Source organism: Halichoerus grypus, chromosome 6 (assembly GCF_964656455.1).
Source record: "Halichoerus grypus chromosome 6, mHalGry1.hap1.1, whole genome shotgun sequence".
NCBI lineage: Eukaryota > Metazoa > Chordata > Mammalia > Carnivora > Phocidae > Halichoerus > Halichoerus grypus.
In genome coordinates this window covers 4,167,326-4,190,315 of record NC_135717.1, presented here as the reverse complement: position 1 = coordinate 4,190,315, position 22,990 = coordinate 4,167,326, and the positions used below count along the sequence as shown (strand labels likewise).

Here is a 22,990-nt window from a genome sequence, read left to right as displayed (position 1 = left end):
GGGATGCTGTGGTAGGGGGTTCTGCAGTGCTGGCTGCAGGAAAACTGGACATTTGGCCCCTCATTTAGTGGCTGCTACTTTGCTCCAGTTCCATGGCCAGCGTGTTTTTTTAGTCCTTGGATGCTTTAAATACGGAAAAAACCATGTAAGCATCACAAGTTTTCCCCCACCCATTTAAAAAAGGCTTGTTTTCCAGCTGAAAGCATGTTGGATAAGCTTAATTTCTCTCACTCAGATAAGCTTAATTTCCCTAACTCCGATGTGCATACAGAGAATTGCCTAATTTTCCTTTTGCAACATGTTTTCCCAGCTGCTGGGAGGCCTGTTTTTTTTTTTCTCTGAGCCTCCTGACAGAAATGCAAACAATTTAAGGCCCTCTGGTACCAACTGCTGTTTATTACCCCAGGGACTTGGATATTGGTATGTTTTCCCAGGAATGTATTTATCTGGAGTCAGTGGCTACTCCCCCATCCCTCTGAGCCATTCGGGAGACAGGATCAGGCTGGGCTGGGCTGGGCTGGGCTTCAGCAACAGCTGCAGCCCCTCCTTTGAGCAAGGTCACCTCCCTGCCCAGCTCCAGTCCCACAGCCTCATTGTGCTAGGAAATGAAGCCGTTCCTTGCATGTGATCTGATTGGAATCGTATTTTCTGGAGCACCTCTCTTAGATCTTCCAGCAGAACACAGACAGCCTTTTTATACCTTGTTTTGTCAAAAGTGCATTTCCACCAGAATAAGGCTTGATGCTGTTCATAAGTAAACACATCCCTTTGCAGGCGAGGCAAGGAAGGAATGCATCTGGGAGCAGTTGGGCTGGGTTTGCTTTTCCCTGCTGAATGCCTGGCGTGCACTGTCCATCCAAGGGTGGCTGAGGGGAGAACGCTTTATTCTGTTGCTGCCAAAACCACAACAAATGACAACTTTCCGTTCTGTCATCTCTCTCAGCTTCACTGCTGGGCAGGCAATTCATTTTTCTACCATAAAAGGGCAACGAAGCCTGTGTAGAGCCGGGGTGCCTTCTGCACTGCAGTGAGAAAGCAGAAGACAGCCGGGGAGAGAGCGCGGCAGGGCTTCTGCCAAGCACACCTCCTGCTTAGGCCAGGCTGCAGGGTGGTGGCAGCAGTCGAGAGCAGGGAGTTGGAGGCGTGCCATCTGATTGGGCACGGTGAGGTCAGATCAGGCGTGGGTATCCTTAGCATCTCATGCTCATCTAGGGGGACACATGAATGTGTGGTTCAAACCCTGTTCAGAGGAACTGCACCAAGCCTGCCCGGGTGGCTCTATAATACTGGCATCGGGTTTTCTTGATTTGTAATTGCAGGTACTGGGTTTATAAGGGGTACCTGGGAGATCGTATAGCCCTGACACCCTCATTGTACAGATAAAGGGAAGAGGTTAAATGCAAGGTTTACGTAGCTTGAGGAAATCCTCCAACTTCTGTCTTTCAGTTATACGTGGACTCTGGATTGTGGGATAGTTCTCTAATCTGTATATGTCCTCAGTTGTCCATTAGTATACAGTTTGCCTCCGTTAATGGTGGGCCATAGAGACCCGGACTAATAGAAATACAGTTCTTAACTGGTGGGTTTATGTGTCAGCCAGGGCCTTCCAGAAAGTGTCTATTCTTTGTAGTGTTGTTAGCTGTAAAATTCATGGACCCTTTAGGTGATTGTAAATAAATGTCATTCAAAATCAGTACAGGGGTAGGTAGAAAGCAAACATTTAGCTATTTTGACAACATTAGAGTGGCTGCAGAATTCCCCTCCACCCCACCCATACAGCCTGGTGAAGAAACCAGAATACCAGGTCAGCACCCGTTGAGCAGGAACCCCACGCCACAACATGGCCACCGGCGCAGACCTCTGCCCTGGGCCTCCGCCTTCTCTTGGAGCGCCACTGCCCTGGAGAGAGCAGGTTCTCAGATTGAGCCGAGAACTGTGCTTTTTGCCTGACTCCCTTATAGGTTTTCCTGTAAAGAACTAAGATTTGTTATTTACACTTACCTTAACTCTTTTGTTTTTAAGATTTTATTTATTCCTTTGAGAGAGCACGTGCAGGAGCGGCAGAGGGAGAGGGACACGCAGACTCCCCACTGAGTGTGGAGCCCTACGCAGGGCTCTTTCCCAGGACCCTGAGATCATAACCTGTGCCCAAGTCAGACACTTAACCGACTGAGCCGCCCAGGCGCCCCTACACTTACCTTAGTTCTTAACTGCACATCTGATTTCATAGCAGATGCTGGAAATGAACCAAGCACATTCTTCAGGGAATAAAAACCATGTCCAAGAATCTTGCTGATCTGGAAATTTGGGAGGAAAGCAAGGATTTTCAAGTTTAAACTTTATTACCCCAATAGTACTGGTGGTCAGAATGGATTCTCAGCTCACTGGCTCAGAATCAAAAGTTAACTCAGAAGTCATTTCTGGAAGAGAATATCACTGAGTAGAAATGGCAGAAACAAGCTCAGTATGAATGATTCAGTATCACATTCCTAGACCTTGTTGGAAACTGTAAGATGAGCTTAAATCTTACCATTCCAGCAAATAAAGCAATTGGGTAGGCCGTGGTAAAATGGAGCATTTACACAATTCTTTTTTTAGCATGACCTGTCTAAATTCTTTTTTTCTCAATAGCATAAAACTAAGTATCTTAATCTGTTAGAGAGCTAATTGGTATATTTTTCCCTGGTACTTCTCAAGATCTTCACTACCCTTGGAATAAACAGAGTAACACCCAAAAGAATTTGTCTCCACTGCCTGTTTCACAGTCTTTCCTTGTAGAAACCTTTGAAGCCTTTGTTTTGTTGTCAGTAGCAGCAAGAGAATTCCGTCTTACAGAACACTTACTCTTATTAAGTGTAATTTTTATAAGGCTAATTTCTCAAGCAAATAGCATTTCCTTCTTGGATAGAGCCTCTCCCTCCCCATTCATCACTGTCTACACATGCTTGGGCGTCCTGGCCATGTGGTGACCAGCTCAGAGACATCAGCCTGCTCACTTCCTAATTTGGTCACAGTGTGCTTCGGGCAGCCTCGCCAAACTTAGAAAAACACAAACACAGGGAGTAGCTTTGATACAGCAAAGGGGGATTTCCTCTTATCAAAAGACCTACAGTTCGCCTCTTGCTTCCTCTAAAAAGAGGAAGTGACACTTTGGGAGGTTATAGCTCACCCTGAAGTTCCCTCTTTAAGCCGCCTCCTCCATGCTGGCCTCTTCCCAGCCAGTTCCTGCTCTTCCTTTCCTCAGCCTTCTTAATGCTTCTCAGAATTTGCAGAGTTTAATTTTATTCTTAGGGAATTTTAAGGAGTAAGAAATTTTCTTCTTTTTTTTTTTTTTAAGATTTTACTTATTTGAGAGAGAGAGAATGAGAGACAGAGAGCATGAGAGGGAGGAGGGTCAGAGGGAGAAGCAGACTCCCTGCTGAGCAGGGAGCCTGATGCGGGACTCGATCCCGGGACTCCAGGATCATGACCTGAGCCGAAGGCAGTCGCTGAACCAACTGAGCCACCCAGGCGCCCCAGGAGTAAGGAATTTTCCACTTGAATGTCCATCGATGGGAAACGGGTTAAATATGTTTTGGTGCAGCCATACAATGGCATACACCAGAGGATGGCAGGCTTTTTCTAGAAAGGGCAAGATAGCAGACAGTTTACGCTTTTCCAGCTACATAGCCCGTGTCGCAGCTACTCCGTCTTGCCTTTGTAGTGCACAAGGAACCCCGGACGGTGCGTGAACGAATGAATGTGGCTGTGATCCAGTAAGGTTATGTTTATAAAAACAGGCAGCAGGCCAGATTAAGACCATGAGCTCCAGTCAGTCAACCTCTGGCATATACAGTAAGATTTAAAAGGATGACATGGGTCCAGGAGTGTCAACACGGAGCTGCCCCCAAGATGTTGTTAAGTGAAAAAAGCCAGGTGTAGAGTGGGGGGGTGGGTATGGTATGTTTATATTTGGGTCTCAGATGAGTGGAGGGGAGGTGTGCTGACATGTACGGAAAATCCGTGTGGAAGGGCAGTTTCTTGCACTGGTACCCAGGAGTTGCTTCAGGGGTTCATCAACCCAGTCAACTCCGAAATTTTAAAGCAAAAAAGATTTTGTTGTGTTGGTGTTAAGGGAACTTGAAAGGTAGAAATGTGATTTTTAAACTGTGCTTATGTATTTTCAAGCCCATAGCCATTTCTCCTGGATCGTTGTGGGGGCTGACTTCACCTCCCTCAAAAAGAGTGCGTGGCCTCAGATTATAGGTGAGGGGCTGGGGTTTCAGGGCAAGCGGAAAGAGCTGGAACTCGGCAGCTCTGCCTTTCTTCTCACTGGGCTTCTGTAGAAGCCCCGTCGACAGCACGTGCCCAGGAGCTGGTGGAGAGAACGCAGCCAGTGGGAAAACCGTGGCCCCAAGGTCAGCTCCGGAGGGGTCAGTACAGCTTGCATTAGTTACCATTCAAGACTGCTTCCAGCTGCTTCCATTTCCCACCGAGACTGACTCACGAGGAAGAACGGGTTCTGATTCACCTAAGCATTACAATGACCAGTTTTAAAACCGTCTGCCCTTGGTTGTGAAACTAGCAGATGAAGTTGTTACTTTCCTAGTATGTAAAACAGCTCACTTTGGGTATGTGAGGGACAAATAAAAGGTTTAGTAGTGAATGCTTCTCTGTTTAAAAACAAAGACAGTAAAGGTAGGAGCAGCTCAGGAGTTAAGGATGGCGGTCAGCCTTGTTATGTGGCCCTTCCCCCACCTACCAGGCAAATATTTCTCAAATAGTTGTTTTAATCCTTTTCCATGCATAATTTGCAGGCTTGTGTGTGGTCATTCCGTTCTTCTACGAAGCTCTTTGCAGGCATGTCGGATATTGTACCTTTTGAAATCCCCCTTGGAGCCATGGTGTTGTGGGGGCTTTGCAGAGATGCGGAAGCAGTTGTAACAACACAGTCTTGTCTTCCACCAGGGAGGGCCTGGCTGCCAAACCCAGGGCCTGTTCTGCATCACTTGTCTTGACTTTCCTTTAAAAGCATTAAGTGGGAAGGTACCAGTTCTGCTGAACAAGCAGGCATTGCCTTTTATGAGAGAAGTCATTTAAAACATCGAAAATATGTTTGAAAGATACTGGTGTACTTTTCTCTGACCTCAATTTCATACACTAGTAACTCTCCCGTGCCAGAGACTTAGCACGACACACTCCCTGCCAGGTGGCCAGAGACGTGTGTCCACTCCAGAAGAGAGAGCGAGCTTGATCGAGGACACTAGGAATTTGTGCTTTGCCATACGTGTTGCCCTAAAGGGAAGCTGCGCATTTCAAAAAATAGATTTAAATCTCTCTCTCTCTCTCCATCTCTCTCTCCCTCCTCCTTCCCTCTCTCTCTCTCTCTCTCACATACACGCATCCTCTCCTCTTCCCCTACCAACACCACCTGCCCACCACCACCACCACACCCCCACCACCACCACACCCCCACCCCCGGCCGTAGCTCTCCCCATTACTGCTTTTAACCTTGAAACCTCTGTTGTACACTTAGGCATCCATCCTGTTCCTGCTCTTGCATTATTAATGGGCCTGGAGCAATCCGGCCAGAACGCTGACATTACTAATTACTGCTTATAACCGAGAAGTAAGGAGCAGGGAGTAAAGTGGGTCACAAGACAGTGTCATAACAATAAAATACTGCTGTCGGGCAAAATTGCTTGGTGTCTGTGCTCTGTTGTTCGGGGTGGAGGTGGGCTTTCACCACAGGCTGACCCAGTAGAGACCCTGCTGGCCGGAGGGGAAGTAAATGCTCTTCACTTCAGTCACCTCGGGCTCTTGCTTTCTGTGCACAGGGTTAGAGAAGGGGATTTGTTTGCTTTCTATCAGTATTTTAGGTAAAAACATCCAGAATTCTTATTCTAGCCAAACAGCCTTTTGAAAACAGGTTCTTTGCCCTGGTGGTGCGAGCCAGAAGGAAATGCAGCAGAGCTGCGGGGAGAGTGCAGAGGGCTGGCTTCGTCCTCTCAGGGCCACGTGCTGTGTGCCCTGTGCTTGTGTCAGCCCTTCACTTCCAGGTCTGAGTCTGTTCGTCTGTTAAGTTCCCTCCAGCCCGACTCCTTGGTGAGTCGGTACACTTCCGTGCGTTCCTTTGTGCTGTTAGAAGATGTGAGCTTGTTGGACCAAACACATGCACTTACCTGACTCTCAAAATACTGGGCAGCGGAGCATCATCAGAGGAGAAGGGTCCTGAATTTAACTCTGCCCTCAGCTAGCCAAGGCCCTTCCCACCACCTTTCCTCTGTGGAATGAGGATAGCACCAGCCCCGCTTACTTGGAGGGGTTGTTTGTTGCTGGCAGATGTCTGTGGAAGACATGGGTTGACATGCCCGATGGGAGCTGCGGTGGCAGTTTCCTCCTCCCGTGGCCTGAGCGGTGTGTTTCAGGGAGAGGAGCATTTCACTGCGCCACAGCCACTGATAAATCTTAGGCCTTTAGTGTCACCTGGGAACTTTAGCCAAAACCCGCCTGGCTTCTGAGGAACACTGACTGTGTCTTCTAGAGGAACAGGAAGTACAAAGGGACTTTAAAGATGTGAGTAAAATAAAATACAAACTTACCTGGCCCTTCACATACCATTTTATTGAACTCTGCATATGTAGATTATTTTACTCGTGTACTATCATGGAGTTACAGTCCTGAAACTAGATTTCTTATACTGTGGAAATGTTGCTTGTAGAAAGTCCAGGAGGAAAGGAAAAGTACTTTGAAATAATATTTTCTATTTGTTTAAAAGCACAAAAAATCATTTTGAGAGACCACAAAGCTTAGATTTTTTCTTGAAAACGGTTTCATGAAAGAGGAATTATTGATCACTTGACAGTAGAACTGAGAGGAGGTAGGTTTCTCAGTGCCCTGCCTCCCGGTCTTGAGATGTTTTGCCTTTCTCTTTTCTTTTCCTTCCTTCTTTTTTTTTTTTTTTTTTAATACTACAAATGCACTATAGTTGACAGAGCATTGGGGTGAGTCACAGTTCTCAAAACTGAAAGTAAATCCTGTCGCTTTTCCCCATGTGTCACACACCAACCAGGTGCTTAAAGCGGGCTGTGTGAGAGGGCGGGCATCCCGAGGCGCACTGATGGCCGAGCCCTGCACTGGGAACTTCTTGTCTCCTCGCCTTGCCCTCCTGTTCTTCCACAAAGGATGGAGCCACAACAGAATCCTACATACCCTGAGCTTTTCAGATCCACTTGATGAAAAAGGGCTATTTCCTTTATTCGGTTCTTTGAACTCTTTTTCTCTGTTTCCTCATTTAATCAACGTTCGAGTTCAGAGTCTGTTAAATTTTACTTTAAAAAGCACAGTGATTTGTATGGTAATGTTAGCCATGGTCATTTTGGGGCCTGTGTCATACTTTAACAAAAGCAACCGTTTTTAATAAGAATGTGAAATAGGGGCGCCTGGGTGGCTTAGTCGGTTAAGTGTCTGTCTTCGGCTCAGGTCACGATCTTAGGATCCTGGGATCGAGCCCCATGTTGGGCTCCCTGCTCAGCAGGGAATCTGCTTCTCCCTCTCCCTCTGCCTACCGCTCCCCCTGCTAGTTCTCTCTCTCTCAAATAAATAAAATCTTTTTGAAAGGAATGTGAAATAGATAAACTGAGAATTACCCAGTGCTAGAGTCACCAACAAAATTTTACATAACCCATCCCCAAGAAATAAGATTGATCTATAGGTACTGATCAGGAAACCTCTCCAAGAAATGCACTATCAAGTGAAAACAGCAAGGTAAAGTGTGTGCAGTGTGAGTGTTTGGCTCCTTTTGTATAAATGTAAAGGGTTTATCTGTTAAGTATGTGTATTATTTTTTTCTGGAATGAAACACAAACTGCTAAAGGAAGGCTTAAAACAAGAGGAGTGCACTTTGTCTTCATCTGTGCCTTTTGTGTTTCTTAGTAGCTTGTACATGGGTGTCCTTGCTCTCACCAGTGATCTCCGTATCAACAGAGATTAAAACAAAACACCCAACAACTCCAGGACAGAAAACGGGTTTTAGCCAAACCCTTTCTCCCCCTGACACTCAGTCTGTCTGGAAAGAACCAGTCAGTAGCTCCTGCTTCCATTTCTTTATAGCTTTTGGATATGTGAGTGTCTGGTATTATATACAGTTCTGACCCTACTTCATTTACTGTCTTTTTATAGCTTTTTACGCTCTTCTCTCAATGTAAAATAATTGAAAGAAGACGAATCATTGCTAGAAATGCTTTTCAGTTTTTCAGAGTTCTGTGCTTTTAACAGAATGAGAGCCTGGTGTCCTCGCTGCCCAGCGGTAGGAACCCAGGACTTGAAGCAGGAGTGTCTTCTGTTAAGAATACTCTCGTGACTGTTCCAAGAAAGCTTGGCAGAGCTTCATGCAGTTTCAGTGGTAAAGTTCCATCTTACTCATTTGAACTGCATGGCTCCCTCCGTCTCTTAGACCTAGATTTGTGTCAGGGTCCGTATTTGTAATCATGCAGAAGTGAGATTCACGTAGCAGAAACTTTTGATGCTAAAATCTGTGTTGTAAGTTTTCTCAATTAGGGAACAAAATCAATAAACAGAAAACAGAGACTTTGCTGAATGGATGTACCCATTCCTCTGATATTTATTTACTGCTCGAATCACCTCTCTAGTTTCATTTCTAAAAGCTAGTACCTTCCATCAAGCATAAGTAAACTTGTCAGAACAGCTGCTTTTTCCTGCTAGAAAACAGAGGAAACAACAGGATGATAGGATGCTAATTATGGAATGACAGTAAGAATTCTGGGCATAACCTATGTAATCTAGGCAAGTTCTTCATTCTCTTAGTAACTTGGTTTCCTCATCTGTAGAATGGGAATGATGACACCTGCCTGTCTCTCACTGGGTTGTCTGAGGATTGAAGAAAGGGATGTTTGTAAGGTTTTTAGGTGGCACCTTTCATCTTCAGAAATTGGATATCTTCCTTCCAAGACACACAGTAGGTTGGGGTGACCACAGTCTCTTCAGTGGTTGATTATCAAAGAGAAGGTTATCCCTGGAAGATGACAGAAATCGATGTGTTTTAACAAGAAAATAAAATAGGATCCCAGGACAACAGAAGCAAAGAATTTTTCCAAGACCTGGGGGGCGGGGTGGGGGGTAGCTGCCCTGTCAAGACCCAAAGTGAGGACCAGGGAGAGTTGTACTAAGTGGGGATTGTCAACGGGCAAATGATGTGGAGCCTGAAAACAGTGAAGATGTTTATCAAGGCTCATTTTTCTAAAGCTCAGGATGACCAGAGATTCTAGCTGCATTCTTCCTGCCATGTTTTTACGTGTACTTCACTGAATTTTTTACATAGTTTTCTACAAGATCAGTACTTAGAACGCATTATAATGCTATGAATGTAAAGAATTCACATTTTGAAAATGTTTTGCCTTTGTCCAAGCCTTCTTAACATACATATTTAATTATAAGGCATAAGGATTAATGGGGCTTTGAATATTTAAAGCTCTTTTCCCAAGATTAATTTGATTTAATTACCCCTGAGCTCAGCATTTGCAGCCTTGGTGACTTGCTGTTGGGATGTGTCTATGAGAGGAGAGGGGCTCAGGCAGGCTTCCCTACCCACCAAGCCCCTTCCCGTTCATTTTCAGCTCATCACTTTGTCCTTTCAGTGGGGGGAAGAAAGGGAAAGGTAGTAGAAGTTGCCTCTACGGAGTTCTTCTTATAGCTTGCTGTATTTTCAAAGTAACAATGTTTAGTGTGCATCCCTTGGCATCCAGGACAATAAAATAACAACAATTTCTACAGCCCTGCTCTTCCAGAGACTTAAAAATCCCCTCTTGAGCCCTGGGTCCTTCAACCCTGCTGGCCGGTGTGAAGAGGAGGAACAGGCACAGGCCCCAGAAGAGCTTGGACCCCAGACGGACCAATGGACGTCTCCTCTCCTAACATGGATCGCAGTTACCCGTCTAGTTGTGAAGGCAGAGGAGGTCCGAGGGCCTGTGGAGCAAAGAGAAGGAGGCATCTTTGTTCAAAGTGACTGTATTCTTTCCATCTCAGGCTGTCACCACCAGCAGAGCCACCCTTGTGTCCACCTCTTGGTAGATGACAGTTGTGGGGAGCTTCCCTGGTTCCTGCAGCCCAAGGCCAGTGGCTGAAGGCTCACCCTCTTTCTGCTGTGGTCTGGCTCCCTGTAAGAGGCAGAGTGTGGAATGAGCAGCCAGTAACAAAGGTGGCAGGGTTGAGGGGATGCACAGGTGTAGGCTAGCGGAAGCTGGCTTCCTCCAGTGTGCCGCTCATGGTAGTGGGGCCGGGCACTTGTGCTCAGCCTGAGCAGGTGCACAGGGTATTGAATGATGGCCCTTCCCTGCACAGCCTGAGCCTGGGGTTAGGGAGCATCCGTAGACTGCCCCAGCAGGAATTCACGTTTCCTTCCTGTTGCAGGAGAGGACCCTACAAAAGCTGCAGTTTTGTGCCTTGAGCAGATGCTGTTCGGGAGCCCATTGGAATAGCTGTTGAGATATCAGTAGAGGCTGCCCTGTTCTCCTCTGCTCAGCGGCCAGAGCACAGGCACCCAGGCCTTGAGCAGACCTGAGAACACCACACAACTCCTTCGGGTGACATAAGCCGGGCTTGCTTTCCAGAAACCCCAGGGGCATCACACTCCCAAGAGTGGTGGCTGGTGCTTCCTGCAGCAGGTCAGGAATAATAAAGACTGGCAAGAGTTTGGACATCAGGATGGTTTTCTTTGTTTTTGTTTTTGCTTTTTAATGCACAGGCTCAGCTTAGAAGGCCCAGCTAGTGGAACCCCATGTTCAGCCATCACAAATGTGTGAAACACTGGCCAGGCTGAATTGCTTTTCTGCCCCCTTGATCTTCACACATCACCGTCTGCTTTTATCTAGTCCTTAACTCAGCCACAGCCAGCCTTCTCACCGTATGTAACTTGTCATATCATAATGTTACTGTTTTTCCTTAAAAGCTTCCCTGCCCTGTCCTGCCCCCCACATCCCCCCACAATAACTGTGCAATTCACTGATTATCTGCTATTGTGCTAAGCTCTTTAAAAACTATCCCCAGGGGGCGCCTGGGTGGCTCAGTTGGTTAAGCGACTGCCTTCGGCTCAGGTCATGATCCTGGAGTCCCGGGATCCAGTCCCGCATCGGGCTCCCTGCTCAGCGGGGAGTCTGCTTCTCCCTCTGACCCTCCCCCTCTCATGCTCTCTCTCTCTCTCATTCTCTCTCTCAAATAAATAAATAAAATCTTAAAAATAAAATTAAAATAAATAAAAACTGTCCCCAGGCTTTAGAGTAACCCTGAAAGAGATGTCATTACCCCCATTTTACCAGATGGGGACACTGCGGTTTGTGAGGTGACCCGATCAGGTGGGGGCCACTGGCGCAGATGGTGGAAGGATTCACCTGAGGCAGAACAAAAGAGATAAGAGTTTACTGAACACACTGCAAGGGAAATGTGGGCAGAAGAGCAGAGGGGAGGCTGTCTGCCAGGACGTCGTGACGGGGGGCTAGAGTTAAGGGGGGAGTGAGGAGGTATGGGAACATACAGAATTTCCTTTTTGTGGACCTGTGCCCGCTCGCAAGTAGCCCATTGGTGAGTTAGGGCCTATGGCTATTTCAAGGTGGGTCGCCTGATGGGCCTGTTTGCATTCAGCCCGGTGGCCCCTGTGGGCCCTTGTGCCTTACTCATGTTTCCATTGCTCAAGCCTGTTGCCTAAAAGTGGCCTCTACCTGGCTCAGAGGTTAAGTACACACCCACAGACGGCAGAGCCAGGATTGAGGCCAGCACATTTGTTTAGTATGTTCTAGTGACATAGTTAAGATAATGATGCCTGTGGGGCGTCTGGGTGGTGCAGTCAGTTAAGTGTCCAACTCTTGGTTTTGGCTCAGGTCGTGATCTCAGAGTCCTGAGATCGAGCCCCGAGTCAGGCTCCATGCTCAGCATGGAGTGTTTAAGACTGTCTCTCCCTCTCCCTCTGCCCGTCCCCGCATGCATGCACATGCACTTTTTTCCTCTCTCTCTCAAGTAAATAAATAAATCTTTAAAAAAAGATCATGGTGCCTGTGGTCAACATTGCTTCTCACAGAGAGCAAGGGGGTAGCATTGCACCTACCTTGGTGTGGCGAGGAGCGTGGGAGGCACCAGCCATCCCTCTAATCACCGCGTGAGAAGAGCAGCTCTCCTTTATGGGGCGCACCCAGTTTCTCATTTATCTTTGTGGGGATCCTGCCAGGTACTTGCTTTCCCCATTTTTATTGATGAGGAAGCAGAGGGGGCGGGACTTGCTCAGCCTCACACAGATCCCTCTGGTCCCCTGTCCCCCTCTTCCTAACATGTGATGCTGTAATCTTCAGCTTGTGGTCTCGCATTTGCTTTTTGCCACATGATTGTAATTGTTCCATAAGTACCATGTCGTGCCCAGCTTTTTTTTTTTTTTTTTTTTTTTTACTTCGCCTGACAGAAGCACCTTCTGCATTCTTAAACAGTTTGTAAACCTGTGTCCAACATATGTGCTTTGGTCGAGTTACATGTGCCCCAAGACCGAGGTAGAAAGTGTTTTCTGCTTTTGCTGCTGCAAATAATGCAGTGCATGGCTTTGTACATAAAGCCTGTTCTTTTTTAGAATTACTCCTTAGGATAGGTCCCTAGAGTAGAACTCCTGGGTCCAAGAGAATCCATTTTCTTGAGACTTCCAAAATTCTTTCCAAAAGGGGTGCACATAGTTCTCTTTCCTCCAGTACATGCTGCTTATTTTAAAAGGAAAACTGTTGTAGTCTGTTCTTCAGCTCAGAGACTGGCTGCCCTTCCAGGCGGACACTGACAGCTGTGAAGGGCTACTTTGTGAAGTAGCTTTTGAGGTGTTTCCAAAGGATTTCATAACAAAATAGGAATTTTTAGGGGCGCCTGGGTGGCTCAGTCGTTAAGCGTCTGCCTTCGGCTCACGTCATGATCCCAGGGTCCTGGGATCGAGCCCCGCATCGGGCTCCCTGCTCAGCGGGAAGCCTGCTTCTCCCTCACCTACTCCCCCTGCTTGTGTTCCCTCTCGCGCTGTGTATTTCTATGTCAAATAAATAAATAAAAATCTTAAAAAAAAACAATAGAAAATGTTAGAGCAAAAGCCAGTGTGGGCCAGCCCCGAGGTACAGAATCCACCAACTCTGCAGTTTAGGAAGGCGAAACCCCACGCAGTTTGTCCCGGCGGCACAGCACCTGCTGTGCTCTCCGTTGTCCTCCGAGTGGACAGGCATGCTTGCTATCTAAGTGCGGGCATCTCTTGACTGTCCCTGCCATGAGGAGAGCAGCTGCTGGGGTGAAGAAACAGTGGGAGAAGAACAAAAACAGATGTGCCCGTGAAGCTGTGTCTTGAGAGCACGAACATGTCCCTTCAAGGTTGGTGGTGGCTCAGGGAGTTTGTCACCTTCAGTCACTTTTGTGGCATCCTTCAGAAGATCCTGCTTGCGCCCTTTGAGGCCGCTGTCTTGGCTCTGAACTTGCTTTTGAGTTTGGTCTTTGCCCTTCCCATTCTGGAAGTGTTTCCCATTTGTAAACTGAGAACTGAAGTGTGGCACTTGATTGGACGCCCAGGCCCGTGAGGAATGCACTCTAGCGGGCTGGTGCTGTGTGTGGCATGTGGAAGTGGTGACCAGTGAGGCTTGGGCCAACCATCAGACACAACTGTCCCAAGTTGAGTTACGAGATTTGTTGTTACGCTACCCAAGTAATGTGGACAGAGAAACATTCATGATGTGGTCAGTTGGTAGACTTAGGAAGGAGGGGGACACCTGCCCCTGATGCTCAGGGTCCTATCTGACCCTTGAGGCTTTGAGAAAACCCTTGGAATAAACTAGGAAGAGATGTGCACTGGAACAGGGCTAGTGGTTTTCCTCCCAGAAGCATAGAAGCAATTGGAGACACCGTAGCAGGCCCTAGAGGGATAGTAAGAATCAAAATCTAAGCTCCTTCTGTGGTCTCAGCCAGAAATGGTGGTGGTTTCTGGACACAGGAGTGGAGGGATCTAAGGTGGAGCTGGAAGGACTAGCTAGTGGGTGATAGTGTCCTTCAGTGACACAGGGGAGACTGAGAACAGCTTTGTGAGACCAGGGGATCCAGGTTCGTGTTTCAGAAATGTGTAGCCAGGTGGAGCTGTAAACCTGCTGCTTAGGGGAGCCGTCAGAGCCTGGGCCCGATGGGGAGGGACTGATTTTGCCTGGGAGAGTCGGATATCGTGGAGAAGCAGCTCTAGGACTGGACCTAGAAGGCCGCTGTAGGGCTGGGGCAGAGGAGTAGGAGAGGCTCCCAGAAAAGGATGCAGCATATTGAAAGTGTTTCCAAGGGTGGGTGGGGAGATGACGTGGCTGGGAGGAGGACAGTCCCTGTGGGAAGTCCATCCAGGGTGGGAAATGGGTGTGACGTGATCACGTTCAGTGTCTCGGAACTTCTGACAGCAGTTTGAAGGAAGGACTGGAGGTGAGAAGAGGTTGGAGGCAGGGAGAGCAGTAAGGGCAGCTTGCGGCATGAAGACCGTGCACCTCGTGCAGCCGCACTGCCGCCCTCATCGCGGGCCCATCTGTCACCAGCAGGAAGGCAGACCATGGGCGGTCCGGCCTGGGGAGCGGCTGGGGAGCGGCTGGCTCTATCAGAGTGTGACGGGGGCTGGTTCTGGATCCTGTGTGTTGCTCTAGCTGTTCCTGGGCCAGTTATTTTTTGTGTTTTGTTTTTTTTGTTTTTGTTTTTGTTTTTGTTTTAAAGTAGGCTCCACGCCCAGCATGGAGCCCAATGTGGGGCTTGAACTCATGACCCTGAGATCAAGACCCGAGCTGAGACCAAGAGTCAGACACTTAATGGACTGAGCCACCCAGGCACCCCCCTGGGCCAGTTTTAAAAGCACTCCTGTGGCTGTTCTCGTAAGATCAGGTGTTTAAAATGCACACACAGAAATACGCTCCTTCTCTCAGTGCTTTGCTTTGCTTTGCTTTGCTTTGCTTGCTTTTTAAATTGCATCCTGCAACAGCACATTCCATTGGCGGATTCCATGGCAGGAATGTTCTTTCACTTGCTTCACTTCAGTGAATTGATTTTGTGATCCATTGCCACAGCACCTAGAGCTCAGGCCTTGTCAAATGCCTGATTATGCGGTGCAGACGTCAGCTCCCGGAAACAGGTGGGGAGGACTGCTGAGGGGCTCTCCGGTCAGCTTTCCCACTGTTGGAAGGCCTCTACCAACTTCCCCTGGAGTCCTCACAGCCTGACCCTCGGAGATGGGCCAGGCAGCAGTGTTCCCTGTGCAGCTCCGTTCTGGGCCTAATAAGAGATTGGCCCAAAATCCCTGAGTGGTGGCAGAGCAGGCTGTCAATCTGGCGCTATTGGCGGGCCTGGCTGGAGCAGCTCTGCCCGTGTTGAGACCCTGGCCCCTGTCTCAGTAGCTGTGTGGCCTTCCGCCGCCCACCTCACCCTGTGCTGCAGTCTCCTCATCTGGCAGAACGGGGAGGAGAAGAGCATCCGTGGGGGGAGGTCTGTTATCAGGACTGAATGACTTAAGGTAAGAACATGCTTAGTCCATAAAAGCATTCAGCCGGTGCTGGCTGTCGTCCCTCGTCCTGCTGCATATCTAAGCTCCTCCTCTTAGATTTGGCAACCTTACTCAGTGGTCTTTTCAATAGCCTGTGCTCAGGGCTCCCATACATTTCCTTGTTGCTCTGCTCAGGGCCATTTCCAATCCCTGTGTGGGCGGGGTTATTGGAAAGCAGCTGGTAAACAGCCCGTGCCACCCATGTCTCCAGGGCTCACGCTCCACTGGAGCAAGCGGCCTCCTCGGCTGCCTCTGTGGACCTGTCCAGTCCTTTTTTCACTCTCCGTGTTCTGTCAGCTCTCGGTTTCCTTCTTTTAAAGTGAGAGAAGCCAGCTCTCACTTGGTGAGCTGGTGTCCAGAAATAGGCTCTGTCACCTTCTGTGTGAGGGGCCTCTCCATCCTGATTGTTGGAGACGCAGCTAGGGCAGGGTGCTCTGCACTGCACAGTCGTGGCCGCCACGGTGTACGTGCTGGAAGCGAGTTGTCGCATTCAGTCCTGTAGCCCTGTTACACACCCTTTTATAGATTTGGACACTGAAGCTGGGAGAGATGAAGCACCCACCCACCTGTGGTCACCATTTAGTAAGTGGCCGAGGCAAAGTGTCCAGATCTACCCAGCGTTCCTGACCACAAGTTATGTGGGGAGCCCTGTCACACTCCTCTGTCTGAATCCCACTTGTCTGTGTGACGAGATTACCGGTATGTATTTGGCGAGGCTGTGATGCTGATCAGAGGATTATCTCTGGCAGACCACTGACTGTTAGTTCCCTTCCTGACACTGGTCACAAGCCATTGTTCTGCAGATCCTGTTTGTGAGATGTGGGTAAAATATTTACATTGCAGGAGCTCAAATGACATAAAGCTGTGTTGTGTTTCTTTGCACGTGGATACTTTAAGTGAATTGAAAGCCTTGTCGACGGCCCCAACATGGGTAGTAGGTTTCCGAGGGTGATTTTATTAGTCTAGTGAGGAGCTAACAGTTACAGCAGGCAGCCAGCAGAGGACCCCAGAGCCTCACAAAAAAAACGTAGATTCTGGCCCAGGCTGGATGCTTGCCAGTTCCCAAGCCAGCGCCCTTTGGCTCAGTAGGGATGCAGTTAGTAGGCAAGCCTGCACTGGAGCGCTCATCTCGGAACTGGGAGGAAACCCCAGCACCTCGAGCATCAAGATAGGAATCAAGCAGAAGGTAGAAATCACAGTAATTATGGAAGAACAGTTGGAGAATCTGGTGACCTGATAGTCCTGTGTGATTTTGCTTTGTGTCGTGCGTGAGATTGTGTGCCATTGTATGTAAAGGAGTAACCCAGGAACCAGGAAGGGAACAGGAAATTAATTGTTCAACTCCTTCACATTCTAGTATCCCCTTGCCCTGATTTTTACTGGGTTTCTGATTCAGTAACCCTAATGGTCTCCGCATGTATGACCCTCCCTCTGGGCAGATTCTTTCCTGGAATGTTCTGAGCAGCTGTCCCAGGACTGTGGACAGTAAATGCTTGTGAGGTAATGACAGACACGCCTAGAATGGAATTAGCTGTTTGGCTCTTAACCCTCAGTATTAGCAATTGAATGGCCAGATTCCAGACTGGTTCTTAGTAATTCCTTTCCACGGATCCTGACTAGGTGCTTAGAACAATGCCTTTATAAGGACTTGTTGTTATTATCATCTACTAAATACTGTATATGGACCTCTCAATCATGGTCTACATCTTATTTTTCTTTTTTAGGGTTTTTTTTTTTTCCTTTATGGTAGAAAATTTGGGGAAATGGTAAGAAAGCCAAAAGAATGGTTATATCATTAGCAGTCACGTCCTACGATGGGTACGACTTCTCTCCTGCACACCTTTAGTGAGCGTTGGAGGCATTGATGCACATACACCAAGTAGAGCACGTAGTATTCGGAGGCAGGGAAAAAGGATCAGTAGGAATGTGTGCTCAGCAGTCTCTAAGTAATACGTGCTTGCTCTGAAACGAACACCCTGACAGTTTAGAAATAATACAAAGTAAAATCTTTTTCAGCTTTCCACACCTTATAAGCTCTGTCAGAGTGCTCTTAAAATGTTGGGTGGGAAGGCTGTACACATTTAGATTCTGTAGTGATATTTTACTTAAATTGGGCCTCTGGTTAGGTTTCTTCTTAAGGTCATTTAATGGGGTGCGTGTGTGGCTCTGTTGGTTAAGCGTCTGCCTTCGGCTCAGGTCATGATCCTGGAGTCCCTGGATCGAGTCCCACATCGGGCTCCCTGCTCGGCAGGGAGTCTGCTTCTCCCTCTGACCCTCCCCCCTCTCATGTGTTCTCTCTCATTCTCTCTCTCTCAAATAAATAAATAAAATCTTTAAAAATAAATAAATAAATAAAAATAAAAAAAAGAAGAAGAAGAGCAAGAAGCAATAACTGCTGCCCACTGGAAATAGGGACCTTGGTGAGATTGCGTCCTGCAGTCTCTGGTCCCCTGGGAGCAGCCCAGCTGGACGCACACCTGGTCCTAGGTCCAAGGTCAGCCTTGAAATCACAGCGTGGGACAATGGCTAGAGGGGAAGCACTTAGAGCCTGAGACCTAAGGAAGGCCGGTGGTTTTTCTGTATGTCATGGTTCTCGTATTGTCCTGTGTGTTTGTGAGTCCTTTATTTTTTTTTCCACTTGTTAGGTCTGAAGTGCTATTCTTCCATAAAAATAAGGTCTTAGATTGGACCAGCTTTTTCCGGCTCAGGGCTACTCTTTCCAGGTGTGCCTCTCCCCCTCCTGTGCTCTCTCAGGGTGTCCCAGGAGCACCACTGAAGCTGTGGGAGCCACAAGCCAGGCCGCCTGCACTGAGCAGTGGGTCTGGAGCATACGGCACCATTTCTGTCTGCGGGGAGCAGCTCACTGGCTCTGTTGCAGGTTGGCCAGGACAGGGCTTGTCTTGTTTTTTACACCTGCCGTCAACACTTTCACTGCCAGCTTTGTTTTGTGTTAAAGTTGACATAAACTTCTCAGGTATGGGGCTGGGGAAAAGGGAGTTTCTTTGGAACCAGAACTCGATAGAGGTGGTGCTGTGAGCTTCAGGATCTGTGTGCTTCTGTCTCTCCCCATCCACTGAGACCCAGCCCGGAGAAGTGTCTCTGGAGCAGGAGCCTCACACATGGGCCCACGACAACCCTGGTGTGTGAGAGGGAGGATGGGAAGCACCCTGTGCAATCGCTAGCTCGTAACAGACACTGAATAAATGGCGCCTCATTCTAAGTGTTCCAGAGCCATTGCTGCTTTCCATGCTGTTATCTTCAAATAAAAAATGAAAAATGAAGCTTTCAGTTAAATTGTGGGATTCTGCCGTGTTACAGCTGAAGCACTAACCACTTTGCATACACGTTGCTTTAAAGGCTCTCCTCCTTGTGCTCTTACAAGCACAGGAGCGTCAGCACCTCTTTGAACAGTCTTCCCTAGGACTCCTGGGCCAGCAGATTTTTCTCATAGGCTGTGGTTTCTTAGGGTTGTTTGGGTTTTTTCTCTTTAGCCAGTTGGAAGAGGTTCTTCAGAACCTTCCGTCTTCCTGTTCCACCTGGCGCAGAGTCTCATGCTGGACTGAAGCCCTGGCCTCCTGCGCTCTGTCCCCAAGTCTCCTCCCTCCCAGCTGCCCTGTAATGCCAAGTCAGCCTTGCCGTTCCTTCACATCACCTCGGGAGAACCTGCAGTGGCTTCTAGAGCTCCAGGCTTCTGACACTTTTTCTAGTCTGGCCCCTTCCTCACTCAGTAGTTAAGGAAAGCTACGTGTGATACCTTTTCAAAAGTGGGCTGGGAGTGGTGAGGACAACGGGGGACCGCCTGGCGAGTATAGCAGTTCAGCGGATGAATGTTTCCTTGGTGCCCGTAACTGTCCTCAGCTGTATCCAGTCCTGGGCCTGACCCGTGGAGTGCAAACCGAGAAGTTGTAGAGTGGACACACACACCAGCCAGATCCAGCTCACAGCCGTGCCTGTGTAGTCCTCACCAACGTTATGGACTGGTTTTTAGTTAGCTACCGATACATAAAATCAGATTTTGTGTACAATTCCAGATCTCTGGCTCCTCTGAAATTTAAAACCTTGGGCAAACGCAATCTCACTTTTGCTTGGCAGCTGTCTTCTTGAATATTACAGTCTCCTGAAAGCTAGGGACAGAGTCTTATTCATGGTTTTATTTCCACTTCCTAACAGTGTCTGGGCTTGCTTGGTAAATATTTGTTGAAATAGATGTAATTAATCAGACCTAAATATCGTTAGCTATTTGTTGTTGGTACTGGCGAGAGGATACAGTAAGATGGATGCAAATTTAGTTCAACATGTATTTTCTGAGTTCTGGAGACCTCTCTTTATGACCTCTTTTTATGCCCAGAAAATATATTCAGAGTCTCATTCCTGTCGAAGTTGGTCAGTGGCATGAACCATCTCTTCACATTGCAGGCACTCCGCTCTTACTAGGGGTGGCGTGGTTATTCTAAGGCTGGTTGCTTTGCTCCTTTTTACTGAATATAGCAAACATAACTCTCCAACCTCATCATTTTGTAGGGTAAGAGTATTTGACGTCATTAGTGAAGACAAAAGTAACTGGGGCACCTGGCCGGTTCAGTTGGTAGAGCATCCAGCTCTTGATCTCAGGGTCGTGAGTTTGAGCCCCACATTGGGTGTAGAGATTACTTGTTTAAAATTTTAATTAATTAACTGATATATAACTACAAGATTAATGTTCCCCCAAAGTAAACACATATTTAGAGGCAGCTACTTCCAGGAAGCCATGTGTTCATCTGGATTAGAAATGGTGACATTCTTGGTTTTCTGGGACTTAGTCATAGTCTCTACAGTCTGTGTTTCACATCTGTCCCCCCCAAGAATCATGACTTAGAGTCTCCAGCATGTACGTAGATCGGAGGGCAGCGTGAGGGGACCACGACTGCTCTGGAGGCACCATCATCTAGTGTTTGATTAACGTTGAAGGCTACTTTATTAGTTTGCTAGGGCTGCTATAGCCAAATGTCACAGACTGTGGGGCTTAGACAACAGTAACTTATTTTTTCACATTTCCTAATATATTTTGATTTTTCTGGAGTCTCTAAGTCCAAGATCGAGGCATCAGCAGGTTTGATTTCTTCTAAGACCTCTCTCCTTGGCTTGCAGGTGGCCACCTTCTCCCTGTGTCCTTCCATGGTCTTTCCATTGTGAACAAGCATCTCTGGTGTCTCTCTGTGTGTCCAAGTCTCTTCCTCTAAGGACACCAGTCAGATTGGATTAGGGTCTGCCCTAAGTGCTTTTTGTCAACCTAATCACCTCTTTTAAAGCCTTATTTCCAAGTAGATACACATTCTGAGGTACTGGGGGTCAGGACTTAAGCATCTGAACTTGCGGAAGGGGGCACAATTCAGTCCATAACAGCTACAAATAAATGATATGGTTGGTTGGTTGTTTTTTTTACTGGGTCAGATAGTCGGAAGAGCAATAAAAAGCTGGACTGGTTATGATTGGGCTTATAGTTGAGCCAAAGACAAATCAATTAGAGTATTAGCAAATGCATCCCTTGTGTATTTCCAGGCCCAGCCTTCATCCAGGCACATGGAGCAGTTGCTTCTGAGTCTGAGTAGTGCAGAGCTTGGGGAGCCTGGCAAAAGGCAAATGGCTTCTAGTGAAGTTGTATCCTATTGTCCATCTGTTGTTATTTTGAGCAGTTGCTGTAAGGAAAGAATTAAGGATGAAAACAGATACTAGTGGTGCCAGAGCAGGCTACGCTCTGGCAGCTCTCTGCAGGGCCAGGGACTCACGGCAATCACTGTAAGCCCTATAGGGGAGGGGACGTGGATGGGGTGCGACTGGGGCAGCTCCCACTGTGGACCTTCAGCTCTACCTCCCTGGGCTGGATTCTTGCCCTCCAGGAAAGCTATAGGTGGGCTGCTCATGTGGCCACCGCTGCACATTCCCCTAGGTAGGCCCTATAACAGGAACTGAGAGCCGGGGCTGCGGGTGAATCCTGAAGACAGCTGGGACAAGATGGGAGGGAAGTCACATTTGCAACATGCGGTGTTAGGAGACGAACTCACAATCAATACTTTACTTGCATTTCTGCCTCCAGAGGTCACGTTTAGGTTTTTGAATGTAAAGAAACTAATGAAAAAGTAGGAGTAGGGATTAAGCATGCTTTAGGATCAGAATGGTAGGGATGCAGTATTGATTTCATTTCTCCCTGGTCAAACTTCTGTGACAGTGTTTGAGATACTGGCATCCTAAGGTTTGTTTTATAGCCACTCTAGCTAACGGAACCAAAAACGTATACCCAGGAATAAGCAAACAAGACAATAAAAGATGGTTTGTCTTCATCCGACAGTCGGCTCAGCATTCTCCCTTGGGCCTGAATATCTCCTCTTGGCAGCTTCCCCAGCATGACATGGCATCAGGCAGGCCTGCCTCCCCACGTAACTGGGTCCTTCTTGCATCGGCAGGCAGCCACAGTGCCCAGGCGGGTGTGTGCTCAGTGCAAACAGTTTATATACAGTCCTGAAGCTGTGTCAGCGGCGTTTACAAGAGTGCTTTCCAAAACGCATTGTCCGCCGTCTCATTTTCAACAGTATTTGCTAAATTTGATCCTGAGTTTAGTCTTTGCTTTACAAACATGAACAGTTGTAGACTTCACTGCCCAGCCCTTCCTGACACCTCACTCTCTAATAACTTTTTGGTGTCTTACTGTTGAATCTGTTGATCACCTTCCACTTGAAGCAAGGTGGAGTGATGGTTTCAGGGGCACTGAGTAAAAGAATGGGTAACGAAAGAATATAGTCAACTTCCCTATAATTGCCAGTAGCAAAACTTGATCTTCTGAAGAACCCAGATTGTCTGATTTTTTATTTATTTATTTATTTTTCCTGAATAGAGGTATCAAAAGGATCAGCAAAACCAAAACCTGTGTAAAAAGAGGTCAGGGCGGGGCACCTGGGTGGCTCAGTCGTGAAGCGTCTGCCTTCGCCTCAGGTCATGATATCAGGGTCCTGGGATCGAGCCCCACGTCTGGGCTCTCTGCTCCGCGGGAAGCCGGCTTCCCCCCTCCCACTCCCCCTGCTTGTGTTCCCTCCCTCGCTGTCTTTCTCTCTCTGTCAAATAAGTAAAAATTCTTTAAAACAAAACGAAAAAGAGGTCAGGGCTTCTTAAAGGTCACTGTGTATCAGAATCACTGGCATTTGTGTCAAAATGCAATTCTGTTTGGTAGGTCTAGAGTGGAGCCTGTTGTTCTGCATTTCTAACAAGCTCCCAGGTACGGACAGTGCTGCTTATCTTTTGAGGAGCAAGGGACTAGATAACTGTCCCCTGAGGGGACTATCTCTAGCCACCTGCCTGCCTGAAATGTTCTAAAATGTTCTTTAGAGTATGATGTCCCACAGAACTAAAAATCATTGATTAAACCGCTCCTCTTTTGAAGGAGAGGACTAGTTTTCAACTGGAGAAAGA

The 22,990-nt window shown here is 47.7% G+C and overlaps 1 protein-coding gene across 6 annotated transcripts in view; it reads left to right on the top strand.

The window, feature by feature from the left end:
- The window catches only part of RNF216 (ring finger protein 216), a 147,173-nt gene that overhangs the window by 77,473 nt on the left and 46,710 nt on the right, over positions 1-22,990 (top strand). The window contains exon 14 of one of the 6 annotated variants that reach the window (XM_078074290.1): positions 10,408-11,225. The exons of 4 other annotated variants lie outside the window; for them this stretch is intronic. In XM_078074290.1, coding sequence (XP_077930416.1) covers positions 10,408-10,482 — 75 coding nt within the window. In that variant the 3' untranslated portion in view covers positions 10,483-11,225. Of the gene's footprint in view, positions 1-7,051; positions 7,415-10,407; positions 11,226-22,990 lie in introns of those variants that run through there. One more of the 6 variants, XM_078074289.1, reaches the window with a different exon arrangement.